Source organism: Xyrauchen texanus, chromosome 39 (assembly GCF_025860055.1).
Source record: "Xyrauchen texanus isolate HMW12.3.18 chromosome 39, RBS_HiC_50CHRs, whole genome shotgun sequence".
Taxonomy (NCBI): domain Eukaryota; kingdom Metazoa; phylum Chordata; class Actinopteri; order Cypriniformes; family Catostomidae; genus Xyrauchen; species Xyrauchen texanus.
In genome coordinates this window covers 21,483,785-21,497,952 of record NC_068314.1, presented here as the reverse complement: position 1 = coordinate 21,497,952, position 14,168 = coordinate 21,483,785, and the positions used below count along the sequence as shown (strand labels likewise).

Below are 14,168 nucleotides of genomic sequence, written 5' to 3'. Positions count from 1 at the left end.
AAGCAAAACACAGATTTTTGATAACTTTGCAAATGTATTAAAAAGAATAAACTGAAATACCACACTGACTTTAGTATTCAGACCCTTTGCTATGACACTTGAAATTTAGCTCAGGTCCATTCCATTTAATTTAGATGTTTCTACACTTTGATTGGAGTTCATCTGTAGCAAATTCAATTGGGACATGATTTGGAAAGGCACACACCTGTCTATATAAGGTCTCACAGCTGAAAATGTACATCAGAGAAAAAAACAAGCCATGAGGTCAAATGAACTGCCTGCAGAGCTCAGAGACAGGATTGTGTCGAGGTACAGATCGGGGGAAATCTACAAAAAAATGTTCTGCTGCATTGAAGGTTCCCAAGAGCACAGTGGACTCCATAATTCTTAAATAGAACAAGTTTGGAACAACCAGGACTCTTCCTAGAGCTGGCCACCCAGCCAAACTGAGCAATCTAGGGAGAAGGGCCTTGGTAAGAGAAGTGACCAAAAACTTGATGGTCACTCTGGTTGAGCTCCAGAGAGCATGTGTGGAGATTGGAGAAACTTGCAGAAGGACAACAATCACTGCAACACTCCACATTTCTGGACTTTATGCCAGAGTAGCCAGCCTCTCCTCAGTGCATGCTTGGAATTTGCAAAAATAAAAGCACCTAAAGAACTCTCAGACTGAGAGAATCTAAATTTTCTGGTCTGATGAAACAAACTGTTTGGCCTCAATTCCAAGCATCATGTCTGGAGAAAACCAGCCACCGCTCATCACCTGCACAATAACCTCCCAACGGTGAAGCATGGTGGTGGTTGCATCTTGCTTTGGGGGATTTTTCAGCAGTAGGGACTGGGGGATTGCTCAAGGTTAAAGGAAAGCTGAATGCAGCGAAATACAGAGATATCCTTAATGAAAACCTGGTCCAGAGTACTCAGGACCTCAGACTGGGCCGAAGGTTCACCTTCCAACAGGACAATGACCCTAAGCGCACAGCCAAGACAATGCAAGAGTGTCTTAGGTACAACTCTGTGAATGTCCTTGAGAGGCCTAGCCAGAGCCCGGACTTGAACCCAATCGAACATCTCTGGAGAGACCTAAAAATGGCTGTCCACCGACAGTCCCCATCCAACCTTACAGAGCTTGAGAGGATCTGCAGAAAAGAATGGCAGAAAATATTCAAATCCAAGCGTGAAAAGCTTGTTGCATCATAACCAAAAAGAATTGAGGCAGTAATCGTTGCCAAAGGTGCTTCAGCTAAGTACTGAGTTAAGGGTCTTAATACTTATTTCAATGTGATATTTCAGTTTTTTGCAATTTAGCATAAGGCTGCAACAAAAATTAAGGGGTCTGAATACTTTATGAATGCACTGTATATTAAAAACACTAAAACAACACATTATTTTATGTGTTACCTTGTGAATTGAATCTTTTTTGGAAAGTATACACTAATTTTAAATCAGATGATTACACATGCTCCAAAAACATTGAGACTGGGGCAATATAGGACTAAAAACAATCTGACAAGTTGAAATAAAAAGGTGATGTAAAACAGGTGAGGCAATTGTTCTATTGTAAATAAGGAGCCTCCAAAATAAGCCTAGAATATCAAGAGTAAGGATGGGTTGAAGCTCACCAATTTGCCAACAAATGCATCAGCAAATAATCCAGCGCTTTGAGAAGAATGTTCCCCAAAGACAAACTGGAAAGGTTTTGAGCATTTCACCCTCTACAGTGCACAATATATTTAAAAGAATCAAGGAATCCAGTCAAATCTCGGTGTGTAAATGCCAAGGCCAAAAACCACTTCTGAATGCATGTGATCTCTGATCCCTCAGAAGTCACTGTCTTAATAAACATCATATGTCTGAAATAAATATCATGAAATGGGCTTGGAAATACTTTGATAAAACTTTGTCGGTCAATACCATTCACCGCTGCATCCACAGATGCAAGTTAAGGCTTTATGATGCAAAGCAGAAGCCATACATCAACACTGCCCAGAAGCGCTGCCAACTTCTCTAGGCTCAATCTAATCTGAGATGGAAAGTATTACAGTGGAATCATGTTTTGTGGTCCGACGAGTCGACATTTCAAATAGTTTTTAAAAAAAAAACAACAAAAAAACAGCCATTTTATTCTCCGGGCCAAAGAGGAAAAGGACCATCCAATCTGTTATCAGTGTCAGGTCCAAAAGCCAGCATCTGTCGTATGAGGCTGTCAGTGCCCTTGGCATTGGTAACTTGCACATCTGTGAGGGCGCCATTAATGCAGAAATATATGTACAAATTTTGGAGCAACATACTGGATGCTGTTATCCAAATAGCCACCCTGGATTACAAGTGAGAGTGCAGATGCTAGACTGGTCTGCCTGCAGTTCTGACCTGTCTCTAATTCAGAATGTGTGGCGCAATATGCAGTGCATGGCAATAAAGGCCCCATACAATTGTGCAGTTGAAGACCTGCATAATGGATGAATGGGGGGAAATTCATCTTGCTAAACGTAATAACCTTGTGTTTTAGAAGTAAAGCTTATGTTACACAGTGGTAAACAATTGACTGTTACTACTTTTTTGTGGCATGTTGCAATCATTTGAATTGAAATTAGTGTGTATAAAAAAATACATTTACAATGTAAAACATCAAATAATGTGTTATTGTAGTGCTTTCATATAGCACAGGCTGAATAGAATTTACAAATCACTCCTTTTAATTTTCATTAGCATGTTCAATACTATCCCATTCCCAACTTTTTGGGAATTGGGGCATTATATTGCACCAACATCTTTTTGCATGTTGTAGAAAGGCAGTAGCCTAATTAAGTGACTCGTCAGACATAATCGATCTCTGCAAGACTAACTACTTGAAATATTAATGTGAGACCAGCCATATTAGCTTTCATTCTGCTGTTGTATTGTCCACACAGTCTACCAACCATTGAGAACATAAACTCCTTGTACTTATTAGAGGCTGTCTTGATTCAGTGCAGTGTTAGAATGGCTGACTTTTCTTTCAACATTGAGTTGGTGGGACCCATACAGTAGGCTAATCTATTTAACCACATAAAGTTTTTAATACACTGACAAATTAACGCATTAAACCACTTAAACGAACAAAACATGTTTTATATATTCATATAAGCGCATTATGGTATATTTACAAAGACAAATCCTACAACTCGCAGAACAATGTACTTTCCTTCAGAACAATACTAGGATGCGCGACACAAAACTGTACCGTACTTCGCTTTCAACTCGTCTTATCCAACCACAAGCTACCTCGTGTCTCAGACTCCCACTGTTTTCCAGAGCTGACCAATCACTGAGCTCATCGCTGAGGCTCCGCTCAACATACTCCACCATTTTGTCGCGCTTTAAGAAAAACTCAGCCAAGCAGAAAGTTGCAGATCAGAGCTGCTGTTCCTCGGTGTGCAATGGACGGGTAAGTGACGCTGCATTATTACAAATGGAAAATAAGTTAGACTGTCTTGGTGATATGCATCCCTCACAACCACACGTATGAAACTTTAACAACCGTTATGAATGTTTTTGTTGGATTGGTCAGCGCGAACGCTTTCATCACGAGTTGCGATGAAACAACCCTGTAGTTCTCCCGTGCCTCAGATTTCTACCCGATTCACGCACGTTTTCATTTATGCATTTTACTTGGTTTTGCCTATAATTTGTTTGTAGTTTGATGCATGCATCGATGTCCGTGCTTTACAGTCTAAAGTAGGACAGTTGCTCATGATTCAACTTTCCCTCCAACAACAAGAATTCCATCTAGAGGACTTGTTCCATCGTATATGCATAGATATTATAAACAGAACGTAGAAGAGCAGCATTCTTTGATATGTGTAAATAGGGAGAGTCAAGCATCGAAAAGATGTAAACTTACATTATTCTGCCTAATAATTTGGCAAAAGTAATTTGTAAGTAAGAGATAAGTTGTCTAGTTAGATTGTGATGGCATTGACATCTTTTTCCCTGTACAGCCGCCTAGAGACTGAATTGTATCCTATGGGATCAAGTTACCCAGATTTAGAGTAAGTCTGAAATTGTACTGCTCAGAGATGGGTAAAATTTATATTATGAGTAAATGTATATATTTAGTTTACTGCTTTTCTTCTCTTACTTCGCCATGTATTACTGTTATTTGACTTTTTATCCAGAGAAATATTGGCATAATGTGTATCTTAGTAAACTGTGTTTGCGTGCTAAAATTACCATGGTAACCATCGTTTCTGTGGAAATACAAAAATAACTAGTTGCTGTAAAACGGTATAAAAGCTTTAAGAGTGTGTGTATATATACATATATCTTCATAATGTATCATTTAATTGTTTATTTTGTGGTGAAAATGGTTGCTAATATCGTTTTACCACAGTTATATTGCCAAAGCAGTAACTGTTTTCAACTGACAATTTGATGGAAACTATGGTTACCACCATGATGAAAAGCTCTAAAGGTTGTCCAGTTAGACTGTCTGATAGACCTGGATGAACCAGGCAGACTCACTGGACATGCAACATGTAATATGTTACACAGAAACTAAGGAAGTTTAACCACTTCAAGTATTGTGAAAAAAATGACCCCTGTCTTAAGGTTTTTGTTGAGCTCTCTGTTTGCATTCAGTTTTTTTCCCTCTTGGGCAAAATGTATATTGACTTGGTATTGCCACAGTTAGCTATTCATTGTTTTACAGTTAAATCATCTTTTAAACATTACAGCTATGTTCATTTTAGGACTTTTGAGCTAATATAAGCAAGAGAAAAGATTCCGGCATTGCATTTGCTTTGAGTTCATATAAAACAGGATGTGGGGGTTAATCTTCGACCATTGACTGACCCCAAAATACCACCCATATTTCTTGCACTAAGGGAGATCTGTGGGAACTAACTAGATTACGCAGTCTTGGTTCAATCTACTCTGTAATAATTCCTTTAATGTGAAAAACATCTAAACAGCATGAGCCAAATTTAATATTAGACCCACTGGCACCAGTTAAATATGTATTACGTTATGGTTAATATTTTGGTAAAAGAGTCATCTTGGCAGACGTTGATTCTTTACCTTTCGTTTCATTGGGTCTATATTAAACAAATGCAAAAGGTCAGAATGGTAAAGGCTTTAAACTCTTAAGAGTTTCTGCTCTCCTTTCCCATTCAACTTCATGCTGTGTATTTTGTTTGTGGTTCTCATCTAAGATTTTGTCCCTTCTCTGTGTTCCTTTACAGCATTGTTCATGATATTGCAGTTGGTACAAAGGTAAGAATGTTACTTTAAGAAGTCCTTAAACCACCAACTTACCATACAACAGCTTGGCTTGGATAAGTAAATGAGATCTATCTTCCTTTTCCTTTGTGAATGCACTGTGCAATGGCTTTCTGTGTTGAAAGAATTCACATGGCCTTTTTTTCTTCCACGCCTTGACTTATCTCTCCATACAGATGATTAATCCGGCAAATTAAGGATTTGCCAGAACAGGCACTTTTAACATTGCGTCATTGCACACTATGCTTTCTCAACTTATTGTTTCACCTAAAAGGCAAATTTCTGAGATGATTGTATTACTAAACACTGGTTCATAATCTTTTCTGTTGTTTGTGCCTGTTGTGAAATTCAAAGATGAGTCTCTATATCACTGCCTTGATCTGTCTTCACAAGGCCACAATGTGAACATTCCCGCACATTCTCTCATTAAAGATTATTTCCTGTGGTATGTGGGTAGTGAGGAGGGACCAGCAGGATGTGGAACAAAAGGCTGATTCATGAGGTTCATTTAGGTTACCAACTTACACGTTTCAGGTCATGCAGTAACATATGTAGCATAAAACCTGCATTTATTTGAGGGTTGCAAGAGTACAAGCACAGGCCTTTAATGCTAATTGAAGAGGTTGGTACTGGACACGAGAGGTTTCATATATTGTGAAAACGGTTGTCAGTGACATTCCTTTGTTCTCTTATTCTATGTAATGTTTCAGTGCTACGCCTATTGCTTAAGGATTTCTAAAAGATTAAAGAAAAATTCTGGCTTCAATACAAATTAAGCTCTGCTTTTTTTTTTCCTTTAAAAAAAGAAGCAAAAATCTGGGTTACAGTAAGGCACATACAAAGGTTGGCCGATAGTGGATTTTACTGATACGATAACTAAGTTGGGCAAGTACCTGCTGATAACCGATTAATAAACTGATCGTTTTTAAAACTGATACTGAATGAAAAATAACACTCAAAGTAAAATAGTGCTGAACTTTATTACAAAAATAAACCATATAATGTTGCATTGTTTTTTATTCAGTACATTTGAATGAAAAGTAGCAATGTCCAGATATAGCAGTGGTATTCAGATCTTGAGACACACTTTTCCAAGTTGAACATCTTTCCTTGTTAGCAAACATACTGCTGTTCTCTACTAATGCAGCATCTAGTCAACAAATTAATTACTTTATAATGATATGACAACATATACTGTAGTGTACTGTATACATATCTTTTCACTGTTGATGTTTTAAATCCACATCTGAAGTGTTCCGCTCCATGCAGAGTGTAGTCTCACGTGTCAAAACAACACCACAAGGGACCAGTGAAGTGATAGGGGTTTTTTTCCACCTCTAAAGGCCACTCTCATACTGTAAAATGATAGCGGACCCTTCCCATCTGTGTGGATTTTTGCAGATAACCGATAGTTCCAGAAATCTGTTAACGGTGCTAATTAATCGGCAAAACTGATATATCTGTCGACCTCTACTTACAATGGAAGTAGGGGTGTGACAATTCGCAATTGACAGTGATTCGAATAAGATTCTCTACCTAACGATTACGGTGCATCATGAAATCTGAAGCCAGTAATTATAGATGAAATGCCATGTGCAGGCAGATACGATCCAGGTTTTAATCGAGCAGGGCCATAGAATGAAAAACCGTCTATAAGCAGCAAGGCGGTAACGTGGGATATGTGGTAACCATGAGTTCCCTATTCATTTTGGGATAGGGAAAGAGGCGCCAAGTGGCTAAATGGAGACACCTCTGCTTGCCAAGCTCGTTTACGATAATTAAATCGCATTGTCATGCTGGACTTTTTGCGGCACACACTGTGAAAGATAAAAATGTTTTATGTTTTTATGGCTGCTGTGTGTCATAGACCAATCACAGGTGACTAATCAAATGGTTAGTTCCCTTCAGAACAGTCTGCAATCGCTCCCTATTTGTAGCATTCACTATATAAAGATAATTAATTAACGAGTGAGTGTTTTCGTTCCCAGTCAATGCCTGACCACTAGTCGCATTTATTTAAGCCAAGTTCTATAGTTAAACCTTTTTATGGAGATACAAAGCAATATTTACATAATATAGCTTAATCGGGGTAGAAGGCAACAACAACAACTTTCGTTGGTCAAATGGATGCAAACAGTTTTCAATATTGACACAGAAAGCCGAACTCTGCAGCATCAATTTATCTATCTACCTATCTATCCATTCATCCATTTTATCCTATGTAGGTGTGAACTTGGTTGCATTAAAATTTTGAAGTACGCTTTTTCCCTTTAATCTTGCATGCTCTACTCGATATCTGCTGCGAGAAGGTTCAAGTAATATGAGATGGACACATTGGTTATTAATATATATAATGATAATTAATTTTAAATTTGCATTTTTTCACCCCTAAACAGAGAATGGGGCCATTGTTTCAAAGGTGTAGCCACAAGCTGTGAATAAAATGTGTGTTAACAAGATTTTAGTGTAATAAAATTGCTTTCTTTTCTATGTAAAGTAATATCCTATTTATTCAGTGGTGTTACCATGACGACAATACGATTAACCTGAAACGACCATGAAAATGATGATTTTAAAAAAGAATTCAGCTCATTACACAGTAGTTTTAACAGTAAAAGAATATAAGTGCTTTTATAAAATTATAAGCTTCACATTTTCTGCCTTGGTTTTTTATTTTTTAAGACTAAATATTTTTTTTGCGGTAATCAGTATTATGCCACTAAGTATATATACAGAATATATATAATTAGGATTGTGCCCAGGTACTGCTTTTAACATTCGATTAAACGTGAGGTTTCACATATGGTTAATTGGTTTTTAATTGGTTTTCATTGGTTTCACAAAGTAAAAAAAAATCGAACTCAAGTATTGTCATGTACATGGAGTTACACTGCTGTGATTAAATAGCCTCGTTGGAGTGCTTTGGTTTTTAAATGGTTTAAAATCAAATGGCACTGTACTTGTCTAATTATTGTATGTAAATATGCACACCAGAGCAAAAGGGAAAAAATACTCTTACACACAGTCTTACTGTTTTTCAAGTGATGAAATTTTCCTTGGTGAAAAACAACCTGGAATCATGTTTAATGGTGTAAGTCACAAAGTCCTCTTTGCAACCTGAACTTCAGAACGCAGCACAATGAATGAAACACAATGCAGGTGTTTCGAAATGCATTTATTAAAATGGAAGTTCTTTTTAACTTTATTGGTATCTAAAAATGATCCTGCGTGAGATGCTCAAAGAAAAAACTGAGATTCAGCGCAACAGTCAAAGCTGTCAGTCAAGTGTGCGTTTAACAGTATATAGACAAACAACGTTTGAACAACTTCTAACTTGCCCTAAACTTGGAAAAACTGACCATATGCGCCCAGAAAACCATCAGTTTGTATAACCGAATAGTGATTTTTGTATTCAAATAGTGGCGCGTTGAATGGTTAACCGAATGTCGACCATCCGTGCACATCACTAATGTGTGTGTGTTTGTTTGTTTGTTACGGTCTTTGAAACTGAATGGAGGAGAGATGTACACTGAAGACAAAGGGCATCTATTTAAAAAATATATAGGGTCAATTTTGATTTGATGTTGTCTTAAACTTAGTCATTGTTTTTTCTGGTGTTTTAGATCATCATTAAAGCGCTTTGCTTGTCAAGCATTCTGTTCATTTAGTGGGATTTCTACCTCTGTTTAATGAGTGAACCCATTTCAGAGAATTCCTCAGAGATTGGTTTTGGCTGTTGATATTTTCAAATGAATGATGTCTATTCATCAAATGCAAATATTTTTGCCTCATCACTCAGCACACACATGTAGCTCTTGTGTTTGTTCTGCAGTGCTGATCAGAGAGAAGATGGCTGGGGGAGGTGCAAATGGGTCACATGGGGTTTGCTTGATGCTATCAGTCTTTTTCGCTTTCAGTATCTTGTGAAAATTTGTGTTGTAAGCTTAGTGTGCCACACATGCTGATTAAGGCAAGCTGACAATACACTATACGTCCAGCATGTTGCAATTAACTAATAACATATTTTGTATTGTTATGGTGCACAACCAGGTAGTAATTTGTATACATAGCCTGTACATGGACCATTACCATTCAGTGGCTCCTATTCTTACATGAGGTCTAGGCACTTGCCTGAAGAGGAATTGTGGGTGAAAAGCACACCTGGGCGTATAATGATAATGGGTCCTGTGTATTCAGTTCTGGGTTGGGTTTCAGTTACCTGCAGCACAGACACAATGTCTCCATGGTGAGCACATTACAATCAGAGCTGCTGTGGTAACGAACCAGTTTATTTATTGTGAATTGTTGTGGTCTTCGCCCCTTCTTCTGCTCTTCACACCTTTACTAATCTGTTTAACCCAGTATTCCATCTTGGAACACCAAATAAAACTTAAACGCTTTGAAAGTCTGTGTTTCTTACACTTAATTAACTTTGTTAAATACACAGTGAAAGTGCTGTCTGACAGCTTTAAAGGAATGTTCCGGGTTTAATTAAATTCAAGCTCTGTGACATGCTGTTGATTACCTCCAGAATTTTTTTTTATTGTCACTCAGTTTTTAAAACGAGCAAAAATCATGTTTACCATTATGCACAGATAATAGAAGTCCTTGAACCAGGATAAATGTCAGTGAAATATTTCGGGTTCACTACAAGTTTTGCTCAATCTACAGTTGAATAATGTTGATTTCCACATAAAATAATGAGTGGTTTCAGTAAGGCACTTACAATGGAAGTGAATAGAGCCAGTCCATCCATAAACTTTACAGGGCTCCAGACAAAAAAAAAATGACATAGGCTCCTAAACTGAAATATCAAGCCGACAAATGGCTGGTTTTAGTCATTAAATCACAGAATTGTGAGTTTTAGATAGAAAGCTGGAAAACAGCTGATAACCCATTAATCGGAGGTTTAATAAACAATATATATAGTTGAGAAAATAAGTTTACATTCCCTTTTGTTACATTACAGATATTTACTAGGGCTGTCAATCGATAACATTTTTAAATCTAATTAATTACGTGTTGTCCCGATTAATTAATCGCATATACAAATATTTGCTGAGAAAGCCCCTCCTATAACAATAATTCAATATTTAAAGATTATACATATTAATATCAGTATATAATTATACATAGTTAACTTTACATTTTTTAAATATCTATCTATATATATATATATAATAAAAAATATTCAGATAATTAAAATGGATTACATTCTTGTGGCGGAAGAGTTAATCATTGATAAGACGATACAAAAAGCGGCTTTAGAATACAATGTATTGTTTACTACCATATTATTGATCATAAGTCAATCATTGACATACAGTTCACAGCAATCCATTTCACAAGTGAATTTGTCAATCAGAGATTTATTATGAGGGCTTGTTTAAGAGCTCTCAATTTACACCTGCATCAGTTATGCTTGTGTAGCGTCTCGGGTGTGCATAAACATATAATGTTTAGGTCACCGTGTCAAGTTAAATATAGTTTAATACTCAATCTTTAAACACATTTTGAGATCCCTTAGTTTGCATTTGTGCTCCTTCAAGTGTTTGAATGCAAGAACGTAACGCATGTCTTTGTTGTGTGTCTGCTGAATGTTGTTTTCTTCACTGTATAAACTGTGTGTTGCTCATACAGCTGAAATTTCACTTACTGCCCTCTGGAGTAAACGGGTGGTACTACAAGCTTGCATTTCTCAGGAATCTTCCTTATGGTCCGTGGGCATGCGATTAATTGCGTTAATTATTTTAACGTGTAAATTCTTGTCAAATTAATCGCACTGAATTAACGTGTTATATCGACAGCCCTAATATTTACATAAAGTATGTAAATAGTAGTGTGTTGTCATCTTGAGCATCAATTAATGTCATTAGATTAGATGGTGATTCGATTTTACATTATTGTCGCAATCAATTATTTTTGGTCACATTTCCAACCATTTTAGACGCAGTCTGGAGTCCTGCTTGTTTTGGAGTAATGCTTAAAACGTTTGTTTCTTCAGAGAATAGCTTAGTTTAGTGTGTTAAAATGTCTTGCCAGATGCTTGTTGTTTAGCCACCCCCCTCTGTTTTACATGTGGTTCTCATTGAGTTGTTTTGCCGTGGAATTTTAATAAATGGTGGATAGGCCTGCATGTGGTTACGTGGGCTCCAGGTGGTCCTGCTGAATATGCTGATTTCACTCAAGTTCAACACATGGCAAGATTGGACCACCAGAACATAGTTTGTCTTAATGCATCCAACATCTTTTCTCTGTTATTATGTTAACCATATTGTGCTGCTTGGATTGTCTTTACTTGAAAAAGGATTGGTCATTTAAAGAGTACTGTGTTTATATTGTAATCACATGTAATTTGACAAATGTGTCATTTTGAATGGGACTGGGTGATATGGCCTCAGAAATTATATCTCAATATTTTTCAGCAAATTGACGAAATTCAATATTTCTCGATAATTAGGTATTTGCTCTGAAATGGCATAAAGGTGTTTGTTTATTTTTGGTATCAAGAGGAACCATCATATCATATATAAAAAGCCATTGTAGCCATGTATAATTTATTTTACAGGCATTAAATAAAAATATATTTAAAAATGATGAAGGCATAGTTCCCACAGTTTTTCACCAAGTTAACACAAGGGAGAATAAAATAATTTTCATTGATTTAACTTACAATCATATATAGAAGCTTAATAAAAATCTTATTAACCTTCATACATTTTTACTAAAACATTTTTCTTTGTGAATGAACAAGGTGTGCAAAAACGACTTCACTTATTTTTTGGAAACCAGATAAATATTGCATAGTACTAAATGATTACTGTGGAACACAGTAAAGTTTATTATTATAATATAATTATTATTATTTTCAGGATAAGATTATGTAAAGATAAATTTATATATTTCTGTCCTATTCACTTCAAACTGGGGTTTTTATTTAGACACTGCAAGTGCAGTCGTGTTTATTTCACCTTCACCAGGAGCTTTATAATGAAACTGAAAGTGCAATGTTTGTTTGTCAGTTTGAGTTTCGAATCATGTGAACCGCTGTCAAACTCTCCTTTACTGTTCCACATTTGTTGACTTGTATAATAACTTTTAGGGATGCACCGAAATTTCGGCCGCCGAAAATTTTCGGCCGAAAATGGCACTTTCGGTTTTCGGCCGAAAGAGAGAAAAGGCCGAAAATATATACCTCCTCGCCCCGCCCCTCAGTGCTCTGATTTCACTCTGGATCGATCTAGCCCTTATCACAGCGCTACCAAACAAAGGCCGATCATGTCAGCGGTGTGGAAATTCTTCAAAGTTTCTGATAAGGACATCACATTTGCGATCTGCAGTGTTTGTTCAGCAGAACTTTCAAGATATATATATATACAGAGTACAGCAAGAGATTCTACAGGAAAGAGCCCCGATCCACAGCAGTGCCACAACTAGCGCAGCTACACCACAACTTGAGACGTATCTAGCTGAACTACGCCAGAGGCGACAATCCCCTTGACTACGGGCGCATAAACAAAGACCGCTTTCCTTTGCTTGCGTGGATTGCGAACAGGTATTTATCTGCCCAAGCACCAGCACAGATAGTGAGAGACTGTTCAGTGCAGCATCTCATGTTCTTGATGAGCTTTCTGACAGGAGAGACTGTCAGAAAGTTTAGCAACTTTTGTTCTTGAAGAGAAACCGGTCACTTGTAGTTAAATAGAAAGCGGTCCAATTTGATGTGTATAGCAATTACATTACACTTGTTCTTCACTTGAGGATACATTTGTCGTTTACAGTTGAGGTTGGATTTAGTTCAATTACTGCTGTTTTGCACTGTTGTTTTGCACAACAATGTTCACTTAAAGTGTACATACGTTTACATAAACAGAATAGAGCACTGATCTATATATATAATTATATATTATAGTTATATATAGATCAGTGGAATAGAGGCCCTCTGCCATTCTGTGTTCTGCCTTTTTGTTTCAATTAAAATTACTGTTGCATATTTAAACTTTTTCAAAGATGCTAGCTAAGTTCATTACTTGACTGTTGTTTTGCATATAATAGTTTTCTAAAACTTTACATTATTTGGATAATTGTTAATAAAATCTGTAAAATTAGATTTTTACAGAACTGAATGAAGAATAATATTTAATAATGTTTTAATATATTTTTTGTCCAATATTGGTGTGTTACTTTCAATAAAAGTGTGATTTATTTTATTGGTTTGTAGTTTTTCAATTCAGATTCATTAAATTCATGAAATTAATGAAAAAGTATCATATTAATACAATCATACACAAAAAAAATCTTTTTTCTCTTCTTAAATAGGTAAAAAAAAAAGTACGTTTCGGTTTTCGGCCAAGTGCATCCTGGATTTTCGGTTTCGGCCCAGAATTTTAATTTCGGTGCATCCCTAACAACTTTATATTGGTTACTATTGTTTGGAATTGCATGAATGCTTGAACTGGCAGTACTTCACAATGCAGGTGAACTGTGCTAAAAACACTAGCCCATGAGCCCCGCCACCCCCGCATGCGCAGACAGACCATGTTTATCTGTTGTTAAATAATCGCATATAATAATATCTCCATTTTGATATTTGTATTAATTATACAGCTCTTACAGCTACTGATGCACTCTATGAAACCTTATGGCCAAATAAAAGGCTTATTAAAATCATTGCGATATTTTATATTGTCAGCAAAATCATTGCAATTATATCGTAGGTATTCGATGTATCGCCCAGCCCTACTTAAGACGCTCTGTGATATTAAGCAAATATGCTACATCATTTATAACCAGTTAACCAAGATTAATTGAATGCTGTAGAAGTATAGTTTACTGTTGGTTCATGCTAACTAACATAAACGAGAACAGCCCTATTTGTAAAGTGTTACCAGTTAAAGAGAAAAATACAG

The 14,168-nt window shown here is 36.5% G+C and overlaps 1 protein-coding gene across 1 annotated transcript in view; it reads left to right on the top strand.

Moving 5' to 3' along the window:
- The first annotated feature begins 3,385 nt into the window (after window positions 1-3,385).
- Window positions 3,386-14,168, top strand: part of LOC127632479 (polypyrimidine tract-binding protein 1-like) — a 28,148-nt gene continuing 17,365 nt past the window's right edge. The window contains exons 1-3 of the mRNA XM_052111068.1: window positions 3,386-3,427; window positions 3,981-4,031; window positions 5,223-5,253. Of these exons, the coding sequence (XP_051967028.1) occupies window positions 3,420-3,427; window positions 3,981-4,031; window positions 5,223-5,253 (90 nt within the window). The 5' untranslated portion in view covers window positions 3,386-3,419. The remainder of the gene's footprint in view (window positions 3,428-3,980; window positions 4,032-5,222; window positions 5,254-14,168) is intronic.